Source organism: Neovison vison, chromosome 14 (assembly GCF_020171115.1).
Source record: "Neovison vison isolate M4711 chromosome 14, ASM_NN_V1, whole genome shotgun sequence".
Classification (NCBI taxonomy): Eukaryota; Metazoa; Chordata; class Mammalia; order Carnivora; family Mustelidae; genus Neogale; species Neogale vison.
This window is the reverse complement of record NC_058104.1, coordinates 7,480,651-7,505,287: the sequence shown is the minus strand read 5'-3', so window position 1 is coordinate 7,505,287 and position 24,637 is coordinate 7,480,651. Positions and strand designations below refer to the sequence as shown.

Genomic DNA, 24,637 nt, shown 5'->3' with positions numbered 1-24,637 from the left:
GCCACTCTCTTCAAGACACCAAAAGCAGGTCTCCCATGCAGAGAAGACGCCAACCGCTGCTCTCTCGCCCTCCTCCGACTCAGAGCAGGAAAACTCTCCGAGACTGAAGAGAGGCACCCTGTCAGCTCCGCTGGATGACCTGACGACTGCTTCCTCTTTGAGGACGCACGCCCTCCGCCAAGCACGAATGCCCCCCCACCCCCATCCCATCCCTGGGGACCCAAGAGCAGGGTCAGGGCCTCTCCGTGCCTACGAAACTTGTGGTCGTGCCCAAACTCCTTAAAAGCTTGAACCCCCTCTTTCACCGAAGTCGGTTCACTCTTCCATTTCCCGGGGCCCCAAAAGGCCAGGCCCCGCGTTCCTACCGGGCCGTGGCGGGGGAGGAGGCGTGGGCCTGAGAAGGGAAAACGGTCCATCGCGCCTGTCCGTGGGAGAGCGGCTCGAAGACGCCGGGGGCCGAGGGCCTGGCCTCCGTCGGCCCCCCTCGTCCCGGCCCAGGTGGAAAGGCCGGCGTCGCGCCCGCGCACGGACGGACAAACGGCCCCGCCGCCCCGCCCCACCGCGCCGAGCCTGAGGCAGCGCCGCCGGGCCAGAGGGGGCGCTGTCTTGGCCGCTACCTTCGCTCTCCGCGCCGGGCCGGACCAGCCAGGGGCCTGCGTGGAGGCCGGGGGGTGCCAGGCTGGCCTGGGGACGCTTCTGGGGGTACGGGGCCCCAAACCCACACTCTCTCTCCCAGGTCTCAAACGGCTCGCCGTTTCCCTCCTTTTGTCGCCGTCTCCGGACACCCAGCGTCCGCCCTCCAGGCCGCGGTACGGCGAGCGCCGAGGGCCAATTCTCGTGCCGCTAGCCCTCCGCCTCTCAGAGCTCCTCAGCGCGCCCAAGCAGCGGGAGGCTACAGGGCGGCCGCCGGCTTCGGCCTGCCGGGCTGGGCACCGGTGGGTACCGGGAGGGGCTGGCCGGGTGGAGCGGGCGCAAGGAACCTACCACTGTCGCTGCGCGGAGCCGCCGCGCCGCAGAGGCCTCCCCACGCTGGGGACCCGCCGCACCGGCCCGGGCCTCCGCGCGCGCCTCCCGGGGCCGTTCCGCCGCCCTCTCGCGCCGGCCCGCGCTTACCCTAAGCTCGGCGGCGGGCCTCCTGCAGACCCAGCCCGCGACCCCCGGCGAAGCCCTCGCCGCCGCCGCAGCCACTGCCGCCGTGCAGTCCCGCCCCCGCTTAAAGCGGCCGCGCCCGCCGCGGGAGAACTAGGTCCGGGCGCGCCGCCCCCAAGTGGGTGCGGCCTGGGCGAGCGGCGGGAGCGGGGAGGGGCGTTGCGCCCCGGTCGGGCCCGCTCGGCCTTTTAAACCTCCGCCTGGGGGGCGGAGCCGCCCGCTTGGCTGGAGAGGCGGCAGGTGCCGGCAGTCTTGGGGCTCCTTCTGGCCTAAATAGGCGCGTAGGAGCCACGTCTGGGAAGGGTAGGGAAGGGACGGCGGGGGCTGCGGTGGGCACCCGAGGAGCTCCCTTAGCAGGCGGCGGTCGGGCCCAGGCAGAGTCCATCCCTGAACTGAATGGCAGTCCGGGCGGGTTTCCCCCCTCCTCCCTTCCTCGGCTCGTTTTTAACCAGTCGAAAAGGAGAGGAGGCAAGCAGGCTGGAGACAGAGGAGTCCCTGTATGCAAAGGAAAGCCCTGATGTTCTGCTCCGAGGTGGTCGGCCTGATCATCTGTTCTGCAGCTGCATCACCGAGGCTGGACCGCCGACTATCTCTGTCAGCTCCTACCTGGCGGGCAGATGTCTCTGGCCAGGACAGACCAGTGAGGAGAAGAAAAGGGAGTGGGGCAGAAGGCCCTGATGCCTACGTGAGATGGCGTGGGCAGGGCCAAGACGCCTTAGAAGGAAAAAGTACTGTTGAGCCTTACCTACGACTCCATCTAGAAGAGTGGTTGAGTAGTGAGCGGCTCCTGGTAAGCCATGGTTACCATGTTAGATGGACAGAGCACTAAAGTGATGGCCTATCTCCACCACCTCCATTACCTGGTTCCACCACCTGCCCTTTCCCAACAATATCTTACCCTCCCCCACATCATCACTAAGTTACCAAAGTCTTTGTGTTCCTTTCACAGAAAGATACATTTCACACTTTGCAATAAATGCAGCTTGCAACAGCTGCAATGTATCTCAGAAGAAAGGCGCCCTATTCAGAAGCATGCTCCTTACTTGTTTAAAAATGTTGCCACTCAAGAACAACCTTCTGTTGAACTGCCGGGATTTTACATCAGTATATTTCATGTCACTTGTTTCTTCCCTGGGAGAAATAAAATGGGTCAGAATAACTTCCCCCGCCCATGGAAAAAGTACTTGCAAGCAGAATCCTCTCTGCTCCTTAGCACACACCCCCCCCCCCAAAGTAATAGCTCCAAAGCTGGGGAAGGTTTAGTAATCTGAGAGCTGAAATCAGTGCACAGTTGTTTCATATTGTTCCCTGGAAAGGGGGTAGAGAGAAAAGCAGAAAGTAGACAAATCTTTTGATAAGTTTCAGGTGAATTGCACATGCTAAAGACCTACAGTTAAGCCTAGCTCTAATGTTGGCTAAATTCCTGCACCACCCATGGCCCTAGCTTCTCCTAACAAAGTACCCAAAATGCTGTTTGATTTTTGTCTGCTTTCTTGTAAGAGACAGTGTCAACTCTATCCCTATCAGGTAAATTAGATCACACCACTCCTCTGCTTAAAACCCTCCAAAGACTTTTCAGCTCATCCTCATTCCCTGGCCCTATGTACCTCCCAACCTCACTCTTCATGGTTCTAGCTGCTGTGGCCCTGCTGTGCCTCAGGCCAACCTAGGACCTCTGGAATGTTCTTTCCTCAGAGGCACACAGCTGACTCCTTGTCATCCTTGATGAGCTCAAATATCACATCCTCAGAGACAACTTTCTTAAGGGCCAGTGTAAGAAAACCACTGCTCCTACCACCACCCCCATTCACTATCTCATAATACTATAATAATTTCACCAGGGGAAATACTCAAAATGCTGTATTTCCCCTCAATAACCTCATAATCTGAACATCAGTTTAAGGGTGGCCTTTGCAGTGGCTTCTGTGACATAGTACTACTACATATAGTAGTCACAAGACTATCTGTGACTATTATAAAATAATTATTCAATGCAATCAAGTTACACATAAAAAAACCTAATCTTATTATTTTCTTTTCTGCATGTAGTTCGTTTTTAATAATTTTTTAAGAGATTTTATTTGAGGGAGAGCTCGTGCTTGCGCACGAGTTGAGGGGAGGGTCAGAGGAAGAAGCAGACCCCTGCGCTGGGCAGGGAGCCCCAACTCAGGACTCTGAGATCAAGGCCTAAGCCAAAGGCAGATGTTTAATCCGCTGAGCCACCCAGGTGCCCCTAAAAAAATTTTTTTTAAAGATTTTATTTTTAAGTGATTTCTATGCCCAACATGGGGCTCAAACTTAACGTCCCTGAGGCCGAGTCACATGCTCTACTCACTGAGCTAGCCAGTGCCCCCGCATTTAGTTTGTTTTAAAAGCCACTAATAACCAGACCTTTGAATAATGTTAAATAGTGGGGCACCTGGGTGGCTCAGTGGGTTAAATCCTCTGCCTTTGGCTCAGGTCATGATCCCAGGGTCCTGGGATGGAGCCCCACATCGGGCTCTCTGCTCCGCGGGAAGCCTGCTTCTTTCTCTCTCTCTGCCTGCCTCTCTGCTTGGGATCTCTGTCAAATAAATAAATAAAATATTTTAAAAAATTAAAAAATAATGTTAAATAGTTAAATATTTGAAACTCGGTTTATAACCTTAACATTTTTCCCCCACAATTTTCTCCTCAGTTCCTGATGGACTAGTGACACTCTCCCAGGTCTGTAAGCAATTCCAACGATGACAGCAAATACTGATCACGTGCACTGACCCAAGCACTGTTGTACATGTTAACTCATTTGTCCCAAGCACTGTTGTACGTGTTAACTCATTCGATCCTCATAGAGTAGGAACTATCTCCATTTTAAAGGAAAGGAAAATGAGGGACTCAGAAGAAAGTGACTTTCCCAAGGTCACATAACTCTCAGAAGGAATTCAAAGTCTCCTTCCTAGGCCTGGTATTGTCCCCCAGGATGTTGGTTGCTGCTACTGAGGCGGGTAGGGGATTGACGCCTGTCTAGCACTTTCAACTCTGGGGGGGGGGGGCTCACTCAGATCTGTTCCCCCTCCCTTAGGGTGCGATGGCAGTGTGGCCAGTGAAGCCATCCTCTGTGGAGGCCACCGCTGTCCCAGAGACAGAGGCCATACCCGCAGGTGTCTTCACTCCCATGCTGCGATTCAAGTCGTGGTCCATCCAAGCCCACCAGGCAAGAGGGGTTCGTCCAACCTCCCTCCCTCACCCAAGTACAGGCTTAAGCAAAGGCAGAGGTGCGACAAGGATCCAAGCCGCCAGCTTCCAGTCTTGGAAGACAAGACAGGACAGCCACCTTCTAGAAGGAAAGACCTGCTTCACTCTATTATGTTGAGTGGAAGCGCCAGCACAGGCCAAAGAGGGGCCTGGTCACCCCTCACTGCGGCTGTCTGAGTCTCACAAGGCCCTCAGTGACACCCTAGCCGCAGCTGTGGGCACGAGCAGTTTGACAGCAGAGATAGAGAGGGTAAACTGAGGAATGACCTGAGACTCGGCGGAGGTGCTTGACTCCCTCCCTCAGGAGGGATCTGGGGTGCTTGCAGTCCCTCTGCCCAGCGCCTCGCACGCAGTGGGGGCTCCACGGGAATGAGTCGCTCTCCAAATCGTGTGCGTCAAGAGGAGATACGGCAACTGGAGAAGAACCCAAAGGGGCCTGCGCATCGCTTTGCAGCGGGGCGCGCGCCTCTGGGGACGCTGAGTCAGAGGCGGCGGGCGCGGACGCGGGGAGGCGGCGCAGACAGGAGGAGCGCAGACCGGGGAGGGGAGGATGGTGGGGAGAAGAGGGGCAAAGGGAGGAGAGAAGAGAGGAGGGGAGGGGGCGCGGGAGGCGGCGCGCACTCGGGAAGGCGGGGGTTCGTGGGGAAAGGAGGGGTACGGCGAGGGGAGGGAGGGACGCGGGGAGGGGGCGCGGCGTGGCGCGGCTGACGCGGGCCGGGGTCGGCGCGGCGGGCTGTGGGCGGCGGCGGCGCGCAGCGACTCAGCGTCGCGAGGCGAGGACGAGCGAGCGCCGCTCCCGCACCTCCCCGCATAGCCCGCGCCGCGCGCCCCGAGGAGCGGCCGCAGCCTCCGAGTCAGCCGCGTCCCCTCCGCGCTCCTGCCGCTGCCGGCGCAGCCATGGCCCCGGCCTTCCGGCCGATCCTCAGCCGCGTCCTTTGGCTCGCCTGCCTCCTGCCCTTGGCCCCGGCTAGGGTGGCCGCAGGTAAGGCGCTGCGCGGGCCGGCTGGCCGCCCCACGGCAGCCGCAGCGCGCCCGGGGCCTCGGGGCGGTCCAGCCGTGCGCCCTGAGCGCACCTCCCTCCTCCTGGGCATTTTCTGCAGCGCGCAGCCGAGGGGAGCGTGGCCAGACTGCCCCTCGAAGCCCTCTCTTCTCTCCCTCCATCCTTCTCCCCAGAAGTCGGCCCCGCACTCGAGGGGTCTCCAGCGCTCCTCGGTTCCTGCTGCCACCTCCAGATCCGCCCTGTCCTGGGAACCGCGCGCGGTGGCCAGTGCACCCATGCGGGTGCCCGGGGGGCCTCGCAGCCGCTGGGAGGTGGGGCTGGGAGGACGATGCGGGGAGACCGGGAATGTGCGGGACCGGTCATCACACCACAGCCCCCCAGGGAGCGTGGACAGGTTGTCCGCCGAGCAGCGTCTTTGCCTTTAAATGTCATCTTATCTGGAGAGGTTTTCCACCCTGTGTTGGCTTCAGGGAGGCTGCCATTTCGTCTTTGGAATGGTTTCCAAAATGGACCCCGAGCTGACAGGTTCTGCTGGGTGCTCCCCCCCTCCGACCCCCGCTCCACCGGGCCGTGCTTCCATGCTCTCTACTTCCCCACCGCGGAAAGGCCAGCACCAACCCTTCTGCCACATTTTGGCGACAACAAAAGGATCCGGATTGGAGAGTAGTTGGGGACAGGTGGGATGTGGGCAGCTCTGGTGATGTGCGTGAGTTAAATTGACAACATTTTCCATTATGTCCCTTCCCCGGCCCCCCCAAGAATGGTAGAAAGAGGAAGCGATCTAATGCCAAATCGTGTAAGACAATGGAAAAGGTAAAAATAAAAACCTGCATTTTAGGGATAAATTAGGAGAATTTTGTGGGAATTGTGCTTGGTCAGGATTACCTGCTTCCCTCCTGGAATTTTCATGTAGAGATGGGGGTCTCTTGTCCATTGGGTTTACATGTATCTGGAAACAAATGATCACCATGGCCTGAACTGCAAACCAGGAAAAAAAAAAAGTACATTCATTCTTTGGAAGTCATGTGTAGTTCCCAGCCCGGCCTATTCATGATATGATGGAAATAAGCTGGGAACGAGGCTGGGGAGCATATCTTCTCTCTCACACACAGGTTCAAAACAGAGACTTGGAAGCCCTTTCCATTCTTCCTTGGGTCTGGGTCAGCCTGCGCTGGACACTTCCCACACTAGAAGTCAAAGTCAGAGTCCAAGGACTGGGCCATTCATTAATTCCAGATTATGTTGTTCATACTTCCAAGGTCCCTTGGGAGGTGTTTGGGGCTATGCACACATGCAGTGTGAAAGAGCCGATGTGACCATTTTCTAGAACGTTCAGGGTCCCACATGCATGGGAAGGTGTGCTCTAAGGGGCAGCCTACAGCACCTGTTAGTGAGTGTGGCTCCTGTGGGTCAGGCTTTGTGGCAGTTGCCACTTCACCTTTTGCTTTGGCCCTTTCAGCTCTGGGTCACTCAGTGCCCCCATGGAGCCCCCTACGCCCCTCCCTTAGCTGCTGCTCTGTACTCCAAGGCCATGTCACCTGGGCTCCCAAACCTGGAAAGATAGGTTTGGATGGGTAGGGCAACAGGATCTGGGCTTGGCTCCTTTAGCCACAAGTGGCAAAGCCTTCATGGTCCATTTCAGCTTGGATGCCGCAGGCACTTCTTAGAGCCCCAAGGAAGAGAGGAGTGGCATTAACCAGGGGCTGTGAAACATATGCTTGAAAAATAAGAAATAAAAGCTTCAAAAAAAGTGCCCTTGGAGCCTCCCAGTGTCTGGACAGGTGTGGGGGCTCCTAGGAGCTGGGCCAGCCTCTGCAGCAAGGGAACTCTAGCCACAGCCCATCCCCCCCCCACCCCCCAACCCCCCCCTCCTCCCAGCCAGTCCATCCCCCTGGCAACGGATCTGCGGATCTGCGTAGCGCTGACACGCGCCTGTCTCCAGTCCGCTGCAGATGCTGGATGGCCATTAGCATGCAGCCGAATGTCCCTGCCACCTGCCAGCCTCGCTCTGGCCCACGCTCCTCGCCTGGGGGGACGGGAGGGAGCAACAGGGAGATGGGAGGGAATGGCCCCTCTTTCTGGGAAGCCTGGCCAAGTGCTGCCTCACAGCCAAAGGGAGGGAGTGGAGAACTCAGCCCAGGGGAGGGGGGTTGGGTACAGATTTGCTTGGTGAGTCCAGGCTGTCACATGGGGCCCTCAGGGGATTCAATGTCCCTCAGTGTAAAATACGCATTGTATTTTCTTGCAGAAATTTCTGCCATAGCATCTGGAATTCTCTCTTGGGGATTAAGATACTACAGGTCCCTTTGTCAGTGCCAGTCCAGACGACTTCACAATCCAACATACGGCTCTGGGGCAGGGGATTCAGAACAGGCAATGTGTGACAAAGGGAAAGGCTAGAGCAGGAGTCCCCAGTAGGGACAGACAACACTGCCTAAGGGTGAAGGGGATGCAGCTTTGCTGGCCCAGCTTTGCTGAGTCTACCAAGTCTCTAGTAAGCTCCCTGAGGGCAAGAAGCATGTCCTACACTTCTGGGTTCCCCCACCACTTGTGGGGTGGGGGACAAGGAGCTCAGTCAGTACCACCTGACTGAACAGTCTCTTGGGGCAGTGCTAGGTGGGCTGGTCCCTCTGCCACACTCTTCTCTCCAGGAGCCTTGGGCGACAGCAGTATTAAACGCGTGCTATGTGTCAAGCACTTTGCTGGGCGCATGGGGAAATGACAATGACCCCTGCCCTCAAGGAGCTTGCAGGGTGGCAAGGGAGACAAAGAAACCATGTAAGGTTGGGACCACTGTGTGCCCAGGCTGCTTGGAGAGCACTGAGAGGGAAAGGGGTTCAGGGAAGCTTTCCTGGAAGAGGTTATATCCATCAACATGTAGGTAAAGAGGGGCAGTGGGGACAGCATGTACAAAGGCCCTGAGGTTAGGAAGGACCGAACAGGTTGGGAGAGTTGCAAGAGTTAAAGTGGCCAGCCCCAGCATGGATGTGCCAGAATGTGAGTTTGGACTCCACACTGAGGCCGGTCCATGAACACATTAGGTGTGGAGGGAGCTCCTTGCTGGTGGGGGTTGGGGGGTGGATGGTGAGAGAAGGGTGGACTGGAGGCCCAGCGCCAGGGCCATGAACACATTAGGTGTGGAGGGAGCTCCTTGCTGGTGGGGGTTGGGGGGTGGATGGTGAGAGAAGGGTGGACTGGAGGCCCAGCGCCAGGGCCAAGGATGAAGCAGTAACTATGGCTGAATGCTGGCTAGTCATGATGGAGAGGAAAAAAACATGCTCAGATGGGAGGAGTAGTGGCAAAGGACTCGGGATTGATTGATTCATGGGACAGTTGTTGCTCTGGCCCCAATGGAGAGCAAGGGCTGAAAATGGTAGGTGTGGGGAGGGGAGAGCCCTAGACCAGCACTGTCCAGCAGAACATGGGGTGATGAAGGAAAAAGTCTACATCTGCCCTGAAGGGTAGTTACTAAGCCCATCTGGCTCTGAAGCACTTGAAATTGTGGCTAGTGCAACTGAAAAACTGAATTTCCACTGTTGGTTCAATTAAAGTAATTAACTTTGATCAATTTAAGCGTAATTACATGTGGTTAGCAGCTCCTGTTTTGCTCAGTGCAGATCTGGAGCCCAGAAAGTGGGTCTAGGGGGCGCCTGGGTGGCTCAGTGGGTTAAGCCTCTGCCTTTGGCTCAGGTCATGATCCCAGGGTCCTGGGATCGAACCCCGCATTAGGCTCTCTGCTCAGCAGGGAGCCTGCTTCCCCCTCCCCTCTCTCTCTCTCTCTCTCTGCCTGCCTCTCTGCCTACTTGTGATCTCTGTCAAATAAATAAATAAAATCTTAAAAAAAAAAAATCTACCTGCTTGGGGTGCCTGGCTGGCTCAGTCAGTACAGCATACGACTCCTGATCTCAGGGTAGTGAGTCCGAGCCCGTGTTGGATGTAGAGATGGCTGAAAAACAAAATCTTTTTAAAAAAATGAGAGAAAAAAAAAAAGATATTCCTGCTCGAGGGATTATCATACCCAGAGTGAAATTCACATTAGTGTGACCTCGGACATGCTTTAGATGTGTTGTCCTATGAAAATAAAATAATTCAAAACTGTGTGCAGAGTGGGATTATGTCACATTGAAAACTTCTATGCATGAAAAAGAGACATGAGGACAGGAGTATGGTTGCACCTGTTTTGTGGAAGTAGGATAATGGGACATTTCTAATATTCTTTTTTTTTTTTAAGACTTTATTTATTTATTTGACAGAGAAAGATCACAAGTAGGCAGAAAGGCAGGCAGAGAGAGAAGCAGGCTCCCTGCTGAGCAGAGAGCCTGATGTGGGGCTCGATCCCAGGACCCTGAGATCATGACGCAAGCTGAAGGCAGTGGCTTAACCCACTGAGCCACCCGGGCGCCCCTTCTAATATTCTTCACACAGATGTATGTATTACCTTCATGATGGAAAGAAAGCTTATTTTATAAATCTTACTTTGTTTTTAGATAATAAAATGTTATGCACAAAGTGAAGCAGTTGAAGAATAATGACTTAGGAAAAGACCCGCGATATGGAATTGAAAACAATAGAATACAGAATTCCAAATTATGAGCACGATTTTTTTTCAAGAAAGAAATGTGCACATATGGTAACACTGGGTTGTTACTGATTATTTTTAATAGAATTGTTTAAGTTTTAATTTTCTATTTTCGGGTTACAATTAGTTTTACTTTCCATGCGGTAGTCAGTTGGGAGGGGGGTGGTATTCCTAAAGGGCCGTGACCCGGCCTCCAACCCATATGCTCAAGGCCCTGTTCTCTGTTAGGATCCTCCAAGACCTGATTCCCAGGTTCCCAGTAAGAGCCGCATCCCCCACATTTTAGTTCAAGTTCCCTGAGGAGTGGAGCAGCTGCAGGTGCAGCATTGGCCCCAGCGGGAATCCCAGAGGTTATTTAAGAGCAGTGAACATTGGGGTCCAGTGACAATGAAGATATTCTGTATCTTTACTACTGAGTACTTTACTACTGCAGCTACAGGGGGGCTGGCGGTGGGGGGCGTTCAGTTCAGGTCATGATCCCCGGTCCTGGGACAGAGTTGGGCTCCCTGCTTTGTGAGGAGTCAGGTTCCCCCTCTCCCCGTGCCCCTGCCTGCCCATGCTCCAGCCAGCGCACTCGCTCTCTCTCAAACAAATAAATAAAATCTTAAAAAAAAAAATGCAGCTACTGTGGCTAAGAAAGTGGGTTCTAAATTTTGTTTTATTGTAACTGAAACCTACGCAGACTCGCATGGCCAGTGGCTGCTGTGAAGATCTAGAATGTTTTCCTTTACATTCAGAAGAAGGCTTGGTTGGGGAGCCTGGGTGGCTCAGTGGGTTAAATCTCTGCCTTCCGCTCAGGTCATGATCTCAGGGTCCTGGGATCTCTGGGATCGAGCCCCTCATCGGGCTCTCTGCTCAGCAGGGAGCCTGCTTGCCTTCCTCTCTCTCTGCCTGCCTGTCTGCCTACTTGTGATCTGTCAAATAAATAAATAAAATCTTTTAAAAAAGAAGAAGAAGAAGAAGGGTTGGCTTGAATCACAGTAGACCTTTGTCCCAGGGTTGGTCTATCACTGTCTAGGCGTTTGGCCTCTAAGAGGCTCCAGACTGCGTTTCAGATCAGAAATTTTGTTTGAGGGGTACCTGGGTGGCTCAGTGGGTTAAGCCACTGCCTTCGGCTCAGGTCATGATCTCGGGGTCCTGGGATCGAGTCCCGCATCGGGCTCTCTGCTCAGCAGGGAGCCTGCTTCCTCCTCTCTCTCTGCCTGCCTCTCTACCTACTTGTGATCTCTCTCTGTCAAATAAATAAATAAAATCTTAAAAAAAAAAAAAGAAATTTTGTTTGACATGGAAATACTAGTCCGAAGGAATGGGTAATAGAGGGCATTTTTTTTTTTTTTTTTGGCAGCACCCAAGGGGGTCCCTCCCATGACATACATTGGCAGTCATTTTCATAGCTAAGAAATAAGTCTGGCCAGGTCAGGCCTGGGCTCTGGAGGGCCCTGCTTGGATGGCATAAAAAGAAAATCTCTGGACTCTGGACTCACCTGGGCCCAGGGTTGGAATCCCAGCTAACACTGAACTAGCCACATGACCCTTAGGCAAGTCACTTGTGCGGGCTGAGCCTCAGTTTCTCCACTTATAAAACAATAAGAGAGGGGCACCTGGGTGGCTCAGTGGGTTAAAGCCTCTGCCTTCGGCTCAGGTCATGATCCCAGGGTCCTGGGATGGAGTCCCACATCAGGCTCCCTGCTCAGTGGTGAGCCTGCTTCCCCCTCTCACTCTCTGCCTACTTGTGATCTCTGTCTGTCAAATAAATAAATAAAATCTTAAAAAATAAAATAAAAAAAAACAATAAGAGAAGCCAGCCCGGAGGGTGACGGTGGGTTCCTTGACACACCTGTCCTGAAACACAGTCTTTGTCTCTGGACTTCTAGGGCTGTATGAACTGCACCTCACCACCGATGGCCCGGCCACCACGGGGGCAGAGGTGACGATCACAGCTAGCCTGGTGGCCAGCGACAATGGCAGCCTGGTCCTGCCCACCAACACCCGCCTCTACCACTTCCACTGGATCCATACCCCGCTGCTGCTCACAGGGAAGACCGATGAGGCTTTCAGCTCCACCATCCGTGCCGTGGGGACTGTGCCCGGGGACTTCCCTGTCTCCGTCTGGGTCACCGCTGCCAACTGCTGGACATGCCCGCCTGTGGCCAGGAGCCTCCTTGTCCTCCCCATCACAGGTGAGGAACTTTTCGGTTTGCTAATTGGCCTTCAAACTCCTGCTGCAGAAAAAAACCATTCATGGGGCGCCTGGGTGGCTCAGTGGGTTAAGCCGCTGCCTTTGGCTCAGGTCATGATCCCAGGGTCCTGGGATTGAGTCCCGCATTGGGCTCTCTGCTCAGCAGGGAGCCTGCTCCCCGCCCCCTTCTCTGCCTGCCTCTCTGTCTACTTGTGATCTCTCTCTGTCAAATAAATAAATAAAATATTAAAAAAAAGAAAAAAAACCATCCAGTCTGGTTAGTGATGGTATGAACAGGAATCGGACTCATGGTCCCTTCTCCATTATCTGTGTTGGAATGGACACTTAAAGCACATGTTGCTGCTGGGGCTATAAATTAACACAACCCTTTGGAGAGCAGCTGATCGATACGTTTCAATGGTTATGCACTATTTCAGTCTCTGGTCTGTTCATTCTCGTCCCTCCAGCCTCCCGCCCTAACACTCCTCTCTCCTTCCAGGAAGTCCCCCCCTCTCTCTGAGTTTACAATCTGTCAAAGAATTTGTCTTCAGGAAGTACATTTCCATTTGGGTAATGTTTTATGCACAAATATGTTCATTGAAGTGGTGTTAGTAACAACAGAAGAAAATATTAGCCAAGCTACGTTTGCAACCATAAAGGGACTGGTTAAGTATGTGGATATAATTTGTATGATGAATAACAATGACATTTACAAAGACTTTGTAATGTCCCGAGGGAATGTTCCTGCTTATAAAATTTTAAAAAGCAAAACACAAACTTCTATAACCAATTTGCTGAACTGTGTTTAACATATATATGTATATGTAATGTGCATCTTTATTAAATATGTACACACAAATGTTTTGCAGTTCTTCAAAACATCAACAAAAGTTGTGTTTGAATGACTGGCAGTTTCTTTTCATCCTGTATTTCAGCATTTTTCCAAATGAGCTTTATTGAGCACACTTTACTTTCTGCAGTTGGGGTGAAAAAAATCAGCTCTTAATTTTTTTTTTTTGGTAGAAAAGGAGACACAGAACAGTGATCCTTACCCAGTCTAGCACATTGGGTGTGATCAGTAGAAGTGCTGATGTTTTTCTAGATGCATCTAATAATCTGAAATCTCTCTTGAGAATTTCTTTCAAAGCCTATGCATTTTCTCCTGGTCCTGGGCATCTTTTATGCCAGAAAGTTCGGGATCCTGGTGAAAGTGGCGTAGGAGCAAGGCAATGTGTGTGGCGTGTGCTTTGAGTCTTAACCAATGTCCCAGGGTCCCAAGCAGCACGGCAAAGATGCGGGGGCTGTGCATCTCTGTGTTCAGTGACGTGCAGGGTCCCCTCCTGCCTCCACTCAGCTCTGACAGCCAGAAGGTCCCGGTGGGGACAGGCTGTCCTGCCAGCTAGCCTGTGAGGTCACCCCTTGGCCCCGCCTTCCCGCCCCCTTGGGGGACTCATCTGCTTATGATCTCTCTCCCAGAGCTCCTTGTGGGGAACCTCGTTGTCACCCAGAACACCTCCCTGCCCTGGCCCAGCTCTTACCTCACCAAGACAGTCCTTAAAGTTTCCTTCCTTCTCCATGACCCGAGCAACTTCTTCAAGACGGCCTCATTTCTCTACAACTGGGACTTCGGAGACGGGTATGTGCTTCCCCACTGATGCCCCAAAGCTTTGGCCTGCGGTTGGTGGCCCCATAGTCCCACACAAAGTGCTCTGTACTTTCCCACCCTTACCTCCTCACTCCTTCTCACTCCAAACATTCCTTCCACACCTGCTCTGTGTCAAGCATGGGGTAGGTAGGGACCAGCATGAGCCGGTCACAAGACCTGCCTTCGAGGTGCCTATAACCTGGTAGGGGAGGTCACTGGTGTCCCAAACATCCCTTTAAGAAAGATCAAAGTAGGCTTTTTCTCCATTTGACTCTGGAAGGACCTATTTGGCTGATGGAACCTGCAGTTATACACATGTGGCAGAACTCTGGTGTTCTGGCTTCGTTTCTCCTAACTTCTCCTCTCCGTACAAGTCTGGCTGGAAGAGGCAGGTTGGGGAGTGGGTCTCAGGGACGGAGCCCAGGCAACCCACAGACACTCTGATCTCTCCTCTGAGAGTAGTGCTCTGCTGAGACCCCTCAGTCCTTTTTGGTCCCTCGAGTCCCTGGCTAATGGTCCTTCCTACTATATCCCATATGTTTCCACCTTCCATTGGTGGAAGCCAACTTCCTCCAGCCAATTTCTGTTGGCTTCCTTAAGACACTTCTCAGGTTTGCAGAGAAACACAGACCAATCTTTCAAGTTCATGGAAGGCTTAGTAGTCCTTCTCGTGCATCACTCCGCACCCCCATGGGACTTAACAGGCTCAACGTGCTTTCTTACGTACAGTAATAAGTTAGAAAACAAAGTGGGAACTCCTAATTATAGCAAAAATAGTACATAAACATAGGATCACACTTACTGGAAATGGATAAGACCCTGTGTGAAGAAAACTGGAGCTATTAATATGTATCAAAGATTTTTTTAAGATTTTATTTATTTATTTGGTCGGGGGGAGACCCCAGAGTGAGAGTAAGAGGGAGAAGCAGACTCTGCTGAGCAGAGAGCTGGACGTAACACGTGGTCAGTCCCAGGACCTTGAGCTCATGACCTGAGCTGAAGGCAGACACTTAACTGACTGAGCCATGCAGGCACCCTGACTAAGAGGTCTTAATGATTTGAGTAGATGTGTTATGTACACCATGTCCAGGATGGAAACTTAATTTTGCAAAGATGTCCATTTCCCTCTAGTTATCCCATAAGCTTGATGAAAGTCCAATAAATACTCCATTTAGTATAATTGTGGAATGTGACAAAGATTCTATAGTTCATTTAAATTTGGTGTTTAAGTATGCACATATATACGCCCATATACGTATGCATGAGTGTATATATACATATAGACATGTATAAAAATATGTCATTACAAACATACATGTGGTTTCATAACCTAAAGAACATCTGGAACATCTGTCACAAACCAGGGGACAGGCTCTATACTAACTAGGAGCATTTCTTTTCACGTTAAATACTTTATTCACTATTTTTACTAGTATGGGACATTATTTGACTAGCCAATGAAAGGAGACAAGAAAAAGAAATATAAATGCTGGAAGGGAGGAGATAAAAATCATCACACACATAGATGATCTGGGAAACACCAGAGACTCAACCGAAAAATCTTAGAACTAAAAAGAGATTTTCATGATATGGCTGGTTAGAAAACAAAGATTCATAGCCTTTCCATATGACGGCAATAGGAAAAAAACTTTTACAATTGTTATAAAACAGGAAAACTAAGAATAAACTTAGCCCGAAATGTTAGGGTTTATGTAAATAAAACTCCAGATTGCGCCTAGAACCTTAACAAAATGAAGAAAGAATGCCTCAATATTGTCAGAAGGAAAAAAGATCAGAAAAGCAGAATGATCAGGGCGCCTGGGTGGCTCAGTGGGTTAAGCCCCTGTTTTTGGCTCAGGTCATGGTCTCAGGGTCCTGGGATCAAGCCCCGCTTGGAGTTCTCTGCTCACCAGGAAGCTTGCTTCCCACTCTCTCTCTGCCTGCCTCTCTGCCTACTTGTGATGTCTCTCTGTCAAAAAAATAAATAAAATCTTAAAAAAAAAAAAAAGAAAGAAAAGCAGAAAGCAGATGAGGGAGGATGGGGAGAATTAGAAATGCATACATAAATGTATTTTCAGGGACGCCTGGGTGGCGCAGTTGGTTGGACGACTGCCTTCGGCTCAGGGCGTGATCCTGGAGTCCCGGGATCAAGTCCCACATCGGGCTCCCAGCTCCATGGGGAGTCTGCTTCGCTCTCTGACCTTCTCCTCGCTCATGCTCTCTCTCACTGTATCTCTCTCTCAAATAAATAAATAAAATCTTAAAAAATATATATATATAAATGTATTTTCAAAGCTACAAATAGGGGCACCTGGCTGGCTCTATCAGTAGAGCTTGCAACTCTTGATCTCTGGGTTGTAAGTTTGAACTCCATATTAGGTGTAGAGATTACTTAAAAGTAAAATTAAAAAAAAAAAGTCACAAATAATTTGCAGCAACCAAAGGCTGCTCAACAGAACAGACCAGAAAAGGCAGACACAAACCTGAATTTATACACACATCTACTATATGGTAACAGTGGTATTTTCTAGCCAGTGAGTAAAGATAAATTATTCAATAAATGGCACTCAGGCAGTTGGTTAACTATTTAGAAGAAAAACAATCTTATCCTTAACAAAAGCAATTCCAGATAGACTGAAAAATCAAATATAATGAACCAGGACTAGATTGAAATGTAAACGATCCCCTGCAGTTGGATAATTTGGCAGCTAAGAATAGAGAAACAGAGGCAGAAACGAGGAAGGAAAAGAAAATGCTAGATTTGGCTCACTAGATTTAAAATCCGAGTATGAAAGAAGTAAATCAAACCACAAGGCGAAAGTTAAACTGGGTTTAGAAAATATTTAGAAGATATTTAATGGGCTAAACTTCATATATAAAGAGCATTGAGAAATCAACAAAGATTTTCTTTATTATTAGATTTCCTTTTGAAGTAATTCAGGTAATTGCAGGAAAAAGCATGATATTATACACTTTACATGTCGCATCGTAACCTATGATGGAGATACGATTTTGTGTTACAGATGAGAAAAGTTAAGACTGAGAGTTTTCCAGACAGGAAATCTAAAACTGAGATTCAAAGCCAAGTATGTCCTAACTCCAAAGTGTATATCTTTTTCCCTTCCAGGATTGTCCTTGTCTCTAATGCAGGGGCTCTTTTAGATTTCTGGTGGAACGGGGCAGAGCACTTCCTGGCAGGTGATAGGCCCTTGTTGCTGGGAGGTCTCCCACCTGTCACTTAAAAGCACAAAGATGACCAGCAGCCACTTCACCCAAGCATGGCTGACCTTGCGTCTAGGCTGGCTCTGGGGGGTGCTGCTGTGATGATGTCCGGTTTACTTACAAGTCATTGGTAGCAGAGCTTGTCACTCCACGGACACCCCTGAGTCTAAGAGGCCATGTGAGTCGTTTCTATCATCTCCCTCCTGTCACCTTACAGCACCCAGATGGTGACGAAAGACGCTATGGTCTATTACAACTATTCCATCATCGGAACCTTCACTGTGAAGCTCAAGGTGGTGGCTGAGTGGGAACAGGCAACGCAGAATGCCGGGAAGGGCATCATGCAGAAGACAGGCGACTTCTCTGCCTCGCTAAAGCTGCAGGGTGGGTTTCCGGGGCGTCCAGCGCCCTGGGGAGCCCTGGGCAACACTCTTTCCGGGATTGGAGCCCATGAAGTTCAGAGTGGCTCCAGCTGGGCACGGGGCTGAGCTTGGATGCCCGTCCTCTCTTCGTGTCCCCCAGGCAGCCCTCTGAGCAGTTGGCCACTATCCCCACTTTGGAGGGGGCACTGGAGGCCACGGAGGAGGCCACATGGCCACCAAGGGGCAGAGGTGGATTTGAACCCAGGCCCGCCTGCTCCCGGAGCCTGAGCCTGTGGCCAGACACTGTGCTGTGAGCCAGTGGGTCCACGTGGCTCTTTGTTCTCGGGCCACACTGGCGTCCTGCTAGGGACTGTCCTGTTGGGGCTGCGACAGCCTTGGTCTCCTGAAGAGAGGAGATGCCCAAACCCACCTTTCCCTGACTTTGGCAAGAGGGGGTGCTTGGGCAGCTGTGGCCGCTTTCTGAGCTGTGCTGCAGTGGGTGTGAACGGGGTGCTGTTTTCCCCCCGCATTGCACGGGTGGGGGTGGGGGTGATCCAGAGCCAGCCCTCCGTCCTGGTTACCAGAGCCCCGCCAGCTTCCCCCAGCATCCTCACTCTGAGCAGCTCCAGCACCTGCTGCTATGGGGGGGGGGGCGGAGTGGGACTCGGGCATGCCCTGGACAGACCGGCAACCCTCACCTTAGCAGAGACCCTCACAGGGTGGTGGTCACACAGCCTGGGAGCTCTGAGACCACTGTCCTGGGCCACCAGGTCTAATGGCGCCCTCTCTGCCTTTCAGAAACCCTTCGAGGCATCCAGGTCTTGGGGCCCACCCTCATCCAGACCTTCCAAAAGATGACAGTGACCTTGAACTTCCTGGGGAGGTGAGTGAACCCCAGAGACGACCGAGGGTGATTTGTTGCCCTGCCCACACTCTCTCCCGTGGATGAGACTGAGAGCTCCATCCCCTGGGGGGGCCCCGAGTTTGGGGGCCAGTGGAAGCTTCTGCCATCTTGCCCACAGCCCTGGGAGAGTTGCGGGCGCGGCTCCATACTTGAGATCCAGGGGTCAGGGCACAGGCCCTTTGGAGCTGTCTGCAGTGTCGGTATCAAGGCAAATCAGGCGAGGAACCAGGTGAAAAGCCCTGTGTGTGTGGCTCAGGCCTGCCTCCAGCCCCCCAGAAAGTCACCTTGGCTGGGAACCAGCCCAGCTCTTGGCAAGAACAGCATTAAGGGGATGCCTGGGTGGCTCAGTTGGTTAAGCAGCTGCCTTCGGCTCAGGTCATGATCCCAGCGTCCTGGGATGGAGTCCCACATAGGGCTCCTTGCTTGGCAGGGAGCCTGCTCCTCCCTCTGCCTCTGCCTGCCATTCTGTCTGCCTGTGCTCGCTCTCTCTCCCTCTCTCTCTCTGACAAATAAATAAAAATCTTGAAAAAAAAAAAAAAAAAAAAAGAACAGCATTAAGCTGAGGATGTAGAAGCCAGGTGCGTTCTTTGAACGAGGGTGGGTGGAGCCTCAGAGGTCAGTGGTCAGGGCTCAGCCCTCCAGGAACTCTGGCTGGGGGGACCAGCCCCATCTCTCAACTCAGGGCCATGAGAGAGAAGCAAGGCTTGATGGGGAGCAAACAACGCAGCCAAGAAAAGAGAAAGACGAGCCGTGGGGCTGGGAGAGGTTTCTAAAGCTTGTGGGGAGCTTTGCGGGCAGGTGCTTGGGACTTGAAGAGTGGGGTAGGAAGCCCTTTGGGCTTGGCAGATCCAATGGCTGAGGTGGCAGGGGTGTGTTTTACTTGGGCCTGCTCCACATTCCTGAGATGGACCTATGCTTTCCAGCTCCTGAGCCTGGGCTGTGGCAGGTGGATGACCCTTTCAGATCCTATTCAAATGCCACCTCTTCCAGGAAGCCTTCCCTGACTTCCCCATCAAGAATGTGCCCACCTGTCCCCTGTGCCTCCACAGCCACCCTGTGGGTCCCTGGAGCAATCATCCTGCCTCTGCCAGCACTCTGTGCCTATCCCTGTTTGCCTTACTAGCCTGGCACTCCCTTGGAGTCTGGGGGCGGGGGGCGTGCATCTTTTATTTACCATTGTGTTCTCTGGGTCTGGAAGGGGTGAAGCAGAGGCCAGGACAGCTAAGTGTTTTGTCCTGAAAAGGACACTGAAGTACATGGCTGTCTGGCCTTTCTCAGCCTTGGTCTGTGCTCACATTGCTTGCTGAGCCATTGCTGAGAACCCACCCCCATTTCCCCGCAGCCCCCCTCTGACCGTGTGCTGGCGTCTCAAGCCTGAGTGCCTGCCGCTGGAGGAAGGGGAATGCCACCCTGTGTCGGTGGCCAGCACGGCCTACAACTTGACCCACACCTTCAGGGACCCCGGAGACTACTGCTTCAGCATCCGGGCTGAGAACGTCATCAGCAAGACACACCAGTACCACAGGATCCAGGTGTGGCCCTCCAGTAAGTGACCTTCCCGGCCACCACCGCCGACATGCGAGCCAGCCCCCCAACGCGAGAATCCTCACCAAACCTACTGGCCCAACCAAACACCATTGACTCTATGCCCAGACCTCCCCCAGCCCACCCGTGCCGTCACCGGCCAGCCCAATACCCCTCGGTTCTACCAACACCAGCCCCATGGCCCATTCCAACACCCAGCTTGACCACACAGCTCTGCTGCCATTACCACACACAACTCCCGATGGCCTTTCTGGCACCTTCCAGACCCGGAAGACACCACCAGCCCCACTCCTCCCACCAGCCCCACCACTGCCATCTGCACCCAGGTCCTCGATCCCATGCTGCCCAGCAGCCAACAGCTTTAACTCTCGCTTGCTGCCACTATCACGGTCCCCGGTGTCCCCATCAGAAGCACTCCCCCCATGATCACAAGCCTCCCTCCTCCGCCGTCACCCTGATCCTGGCACTGCTGTCCCCACTAAAGCCAGCCCCCAGGGAGTGGGTGCCGCTCAGCAGTGAAGTGGGGTCCCTGTCATCTGTCAGGACCCCTGGCCACCTCCCCCGGAATGTCCTTCCCCGTGTCTCCGTCAGGCCCGGCCCCTGGCTAGTCACCGGATTAGCTGATGTTGGCTGAAGTTCTACCCTTCTTTTCCAGGGGTGGGAGCTCTTCCGTGACCCCAGAAAAGCACTTCCTTCCATAGAGGAGAAAGTGGGATCCCAGAACCCTAAGGGATGGTGTTTCAGGGGCCCAGCCAGGTCACAGCCCTTAGGGTACACACGGCAACCTCGCCAGCTGCCGTCGTCCCCCGGATTGGACCCACAAGTGCACCACTGTCCCTCTGGTCTCCCCAGTCCCTGTCTGAGCCATTGGGCAGACACCGTGCTCCATTCTGAGCCCTGGCTGGCCTTGGGGACCTCCCTGAGGGTCTGGGGCCTTGCCTCCCCCAGCCCCTCCTGGGCGCTGAGTGCCCCGGAGCCCCCGGAATCCTGCAGAGGACACAGCTTCCCAGGTCATCTGCGTTGCCTTTTCCTGGGAAGCAGAGCCTCCTGGCACACCACGGCATCTACACCAGGGGCAGGGTAGAGGAGGGAGGAAGGGGGAGGAGGACCACATTTGCTGATCACCTGCCATGCCCCTGGCACATTCACACCCCTTCCCTCGTGGCATCCCTGAGGCAGCCTTGCGGGTCAGCATTAGCATCGGGGAGTCTGGTCAGAGCCTGGATTCGAACCCAGGACTGTCTTACTGCAGACCCTGGGTTCTCCCTGTTTCCCCATGCACCTTCCTGACTCAGGGGGTCAAGGGGTGGAGCCTAGAGCTGGCAGAGGGCAGACAGCCACAGCAGGTCACAAGGCTCCGGTGTGTCCTCACAACACGCCTTCCCGTCTCCAAGGCGAGTCGCCCGAGTGAGGGTGGGGAGGTGACTGTGACTCTTGGATGGCCTGGTCATGGCTCCCATCCTGTGCTATTCATGAGGGCAAGCCATTAAGTCTGGCCCACTCTCAGGGGGTGGGAGACTTAGCTGCCCCTCTTGAAAGTGACCATCCAGTAACACGTGGACATATTTTAAAACCCTAACGCACCCCTCCTTGGTTTTTGTAGACTCCCTAGATTGGCCCATTGGGGATTGGCCTAGTTGGGATCCACGTGCCTAAGTTAAAAATAGCTCTGGTGGGGTTTGACTGGTCTGTCCCCCACGGTGGTCTGAGAGCTGGCCTCCCCCGCCAGCTCCCCAGACCCATGACTTCACTGTGTCTCACTCCCAGGCATCCAGCCGGCTGTCTTTGCCTTCCCGTGCGCCACGCTGATCACCATGATGCTTGCCTTCATCATGTACATGACCCTACGGAATGCCGCTCACCAGAAGGACATGGTAGAGGTGGGTGCTCACGAGGGGAGGCGGGGCTGGACCACTGGGCCCTGACCAGAGAAGGGGGCGAGGACGTCACAGCCAGGTCCCAGGGCTGGGCACGGTGTGCCCGAGACATTCATAGACCACGCTGAGTTGGGCCCTTCCCATCTGACTGACCGCTGTGCTCAGCCCTTGCCAGCAGCTGGGCCCCGGGGAGGGCAACTGGCGGAGGGAGGCGCCGGGAGCAGAAAAGCCAAGGGCACAGGGCAGCACCGCGAGCCTCCAGGCAGCTGAGCTCGCAAGGCCCAGGTCAGAGAACTGGCAGGCGGGTGATTGACCCGTGGGGTTTTGTTCACCATAGGTGGCTGATTTTGACTTTTCCCCCATGTCTGACAAGAACCCGGAGCCTCCCGCTGGGGTCCGCTGCTGCTGCCAGATGTGCTGCGGGCCCTTCTTGCTGGAGACTCCCTCGGAGTACCTGGAAGTTGTCCGCGAGAACCACGGGCTGCTGCCGCCCCTCTACAAATCCGTCAAAACGTACACCGTGTGAGCGCCCCCCGGGTCCCATCGCGGCTTTAACTACCGCCAGCGGGGCTCTGCAGACAGGGCGGTGCGCGCCGCTGAGCAGGCGGGGCTCCGGGTGTGGGGCTGTCCTCCCTGCTGGCCATCCATCTGTGTCTCCAGCTGCCACCATGAGACTCCCGCAGCCCCACCCCCTGCCATCCATCCATCTGTACAGTCCGGCCTCTGCTGTGAGCCCCTCTCCTTCCGCCCTTCCCAACCCCTTGCCTTTGAAGAGCCCCAGGTGGGGCCCCGACGTGCAGGGGGGTCCCTCCCCTCTCCCAAGGGTGCTTGGCTGTCCCTCACCCATTCCTCCCCCCGCGTTGGCCCTTCTGCTGTCCGTCTGGGGTCTGAGCTTCCTCCCCAGGGTGGCCCTGCCCAGGTCAGAGAACTGGAAGGAAGGTCACCAAGGGTTGAGGCTACAACACAAAAAGGTTATACAGACAGAAACAAGCGCATGCGTGCGCACACTCACACACACACAGATACACACGTCACACATGTCACAGAGGCATCTCCAACGGGGTCCTCTGTATCAGTGAGGTTGGTTGCTATGTCCTGAATTAGGACCAAAATGACATCGGACTTTCTGCACTTGGCCACGCGCCGCTACTGGGCCCGGCCCTTCCCTTTGTGCACTGGTCCCGGTGGCTCCTGGGGCCCACTCTTAGGACACTCCGTTTCCTGCCTGTTTGCTGGGGGTGGGGTGGGGGCTAACGCTTTGTGAGTGCGGAGGGCTTTATAAACAGCACCTTCTGTTCCTGAGTCTGTTAACTTCCATGGAGGGAAAAGAGAAGCCAGCCAGCGGGGTCATGGGTTCACTGTGGGGGATGGGGTCCTTGGCCCTCTGCATGGCCTGGGGGAGGAGGAGGAGGCAGGTCTGGAGGGATCCCTTGGGGGAGCCTAGAGCTGGGGGAGACAGCGGATCCAGGTGCCTGCGAGAGAGACCACAGTGAGCCCCCCACCCCCGCCTGGCACAGCTACGCAGGAGCCTGGGGAGCCAAGTTAGGGGCCTGTTGGGACGGAAGGGGGCAGGGCCGTGGGGGCGAAGCTCTGTTGCCGTAATCTTTGCTCTCGGACTTTGTGCAGACAAGAGCATTCCCGCTGTCGTGCCGCTCATTCTCATGAAACACTGCCATTAGTGCTGAATAAAGCTTGTGTGCTCTCAGAATAGCCGAGCAGATGCCAGGGGGCCCGGAGTCTCTTTCTTTTCTGGGCATGGGGCTTCGAGCTTTGGGCCTTGCACAACGGGCGCCCCTGCTGTATTCTTAGGCAAGCGTGGATGGAGCGGCTGTCTGGGGCGTTGGGTGGGTCGTTGGGACCAGCCCTCCTTAAACCTCTGCTCAGGCTGCATGACCGACTGAGCAGACTCGGAGCCGGGGGTGGGGAGGGGGGGGAGGGTTGTCTCTTGGAGGTGGGTCCATGTCTCCCCACCCCCTGACTCAACCTGCAGCCAAGCCTGCAGCTTTGGCGAAGGATCAGAGCCCAGAGGACCGCTACACTTAGTGAACTTGGAAATGCAGATCCTGCGGCCCTGCCCACACCCAAATCCACACCTGCTGAGGGGGGCAGCCACCCCGGTCCCCTCCCCACAGACCAGCAGGAATGCTGGTGCACCATCAAGGGCGGGCGCCTCTGGTCGCACTTGAACTTGGATGTGCCTGGGTGGCACCAGAGGTCTGGCCACGCCCCATACTTTCATTCAGGATGTCGGGAGTGGGGCCTGGGAATCTGGGTTTCTAACAAGATCCCAGATGCATCGGATGGGCCAGGTCTGCATTTACAGTTGCCCCCCTCTTGAGTCGCCTTCCATCCTAAGCTCCCTTTCTGCCATAAGAGATCTGAAGTTTTTTTCTAAATTGCCTGTGCTCTCCTGCCATCCTCACCACCCAACCCAGCGAGCCAGTGTGCCCAGTCCTCAAGCTGGAACATGGGTGGGTGTGAGCCCCACCCCCACCCTAGCCATACCCCTCTGAGAAGCCCCACTTTTCCATGAGCCAAGTCAGTTGGGGAAGTTTCTCAGACTTCAGCACCAGCATGAGGGGCAAATGTTGCCACACACACCGTTCCACTGACCTCCCCCCAGCCAGGGGTGAGAGGGGCAGGCACCTGCGTGCTACAGGGGACCCTTATGCCTCCTGATAACTGTTTGGAGGATCAAACAAGACCTTGGAAAAGGTGGATGGGGTGCGGGGAGGGGACTGTCCTTGCCTTGAATCATTTTACTGTGTCCCTAATAGAAGAGGGCGACATGTGGCTTCGAGCCACTCCCAGCTGGCATAGGACACGGCTCCCCATCTCTGCACGTGCCTTTGAGAGAACCTGGGATTCGAGCATCTAACCCCCTCCCCGCCCCCGCCGGGGAATTTAGAAGTAGTTGTTCACGTTACATCTAGCTCTAAAA

The 24,637-nt window shown here is 54.1% G+C and overlaps 2 protein-coding genes across 10 annotated transcripts in view; one reads left to right on the top strand and one right to left on the bottom strand.

The window, feature by feature from the left end:
* The window catches only part of LOC122895670 (transformation/transcription domain associated protein), a 112,088-nt gene extending 110,910 nt beyond the window's left edge, over nucleotides 1–1,178 (bottom strand). For 7 of the 9 annotated variants that reach the window (XM_044233234.1, XM_044233239.1, XM_044233238.1 and 4 more), the window contains exon 1: nucleotides 366–382. The gene's annotated coding sequence lies outside the window, so the exon portion shown is untranslated. Of the gene's footprint in view, nucleotides 1–365; nucleotides 383–722; nucleotides 739–1,113 lie in introns of those variants that run through there. The other 2 variants (XM_044233235.1, XM_044233236.1) reach the window with 2 other exon arrangements.
* Nucleotides 1,179–5,280: 4,102 nt separating this feature from the next.
* TMEM130 (transmembrane protein 130) lies at nucleotides 5,281–23,416 on the top strand. Its single transcript, XM_044233243.1, has 8 exons — nucleotides 5,281–5,365; nucleotides 11,837–12,142; nucleotides 13,618–13,777; nucleotides 17,226–17,392; nucleotides 18,169–18,253; nucleotides 19,617–19,819; nucleotides 21,587–21,699; nucleotides 22,034–23,416. Exons 1-8 carry the CDS (start codon nucleotides 5,281–5,283, stop codon nucleotides 22,220–22,222), a joined length of 1,308 nt encoding a protein of 435 aa, XP_044089178.1. The 3' UTR covers nucleotides 22,223–23,416.
* Nucleotides 23,417–24,637: the final 1,221 nt, after the last annotated feature.

Coding starts and splice junctions, on each gene's coding strand:
- TMEM130 (XM_044233243.1), top strand. CDS start 5,281: ATGGCCCCGGCCTTCCGGCCGATCCTCAGCCGCGTCCTTTGGCTCGCC. Junction 13,778..17,225: donor AACTGGGACTTCGGAGACGG/GTATGTGCTTCC, acceptor GTCACCTTACAG/CACCCAGATGGTGACGAAAG. Junction 17,393..18,168: donor TGCCTCGCTAAAGCTGCAGG/GTGGGTTTCCGG, acceptor TCTGCCTTTCAG/AAACCCTTCGAGGCATCCAG.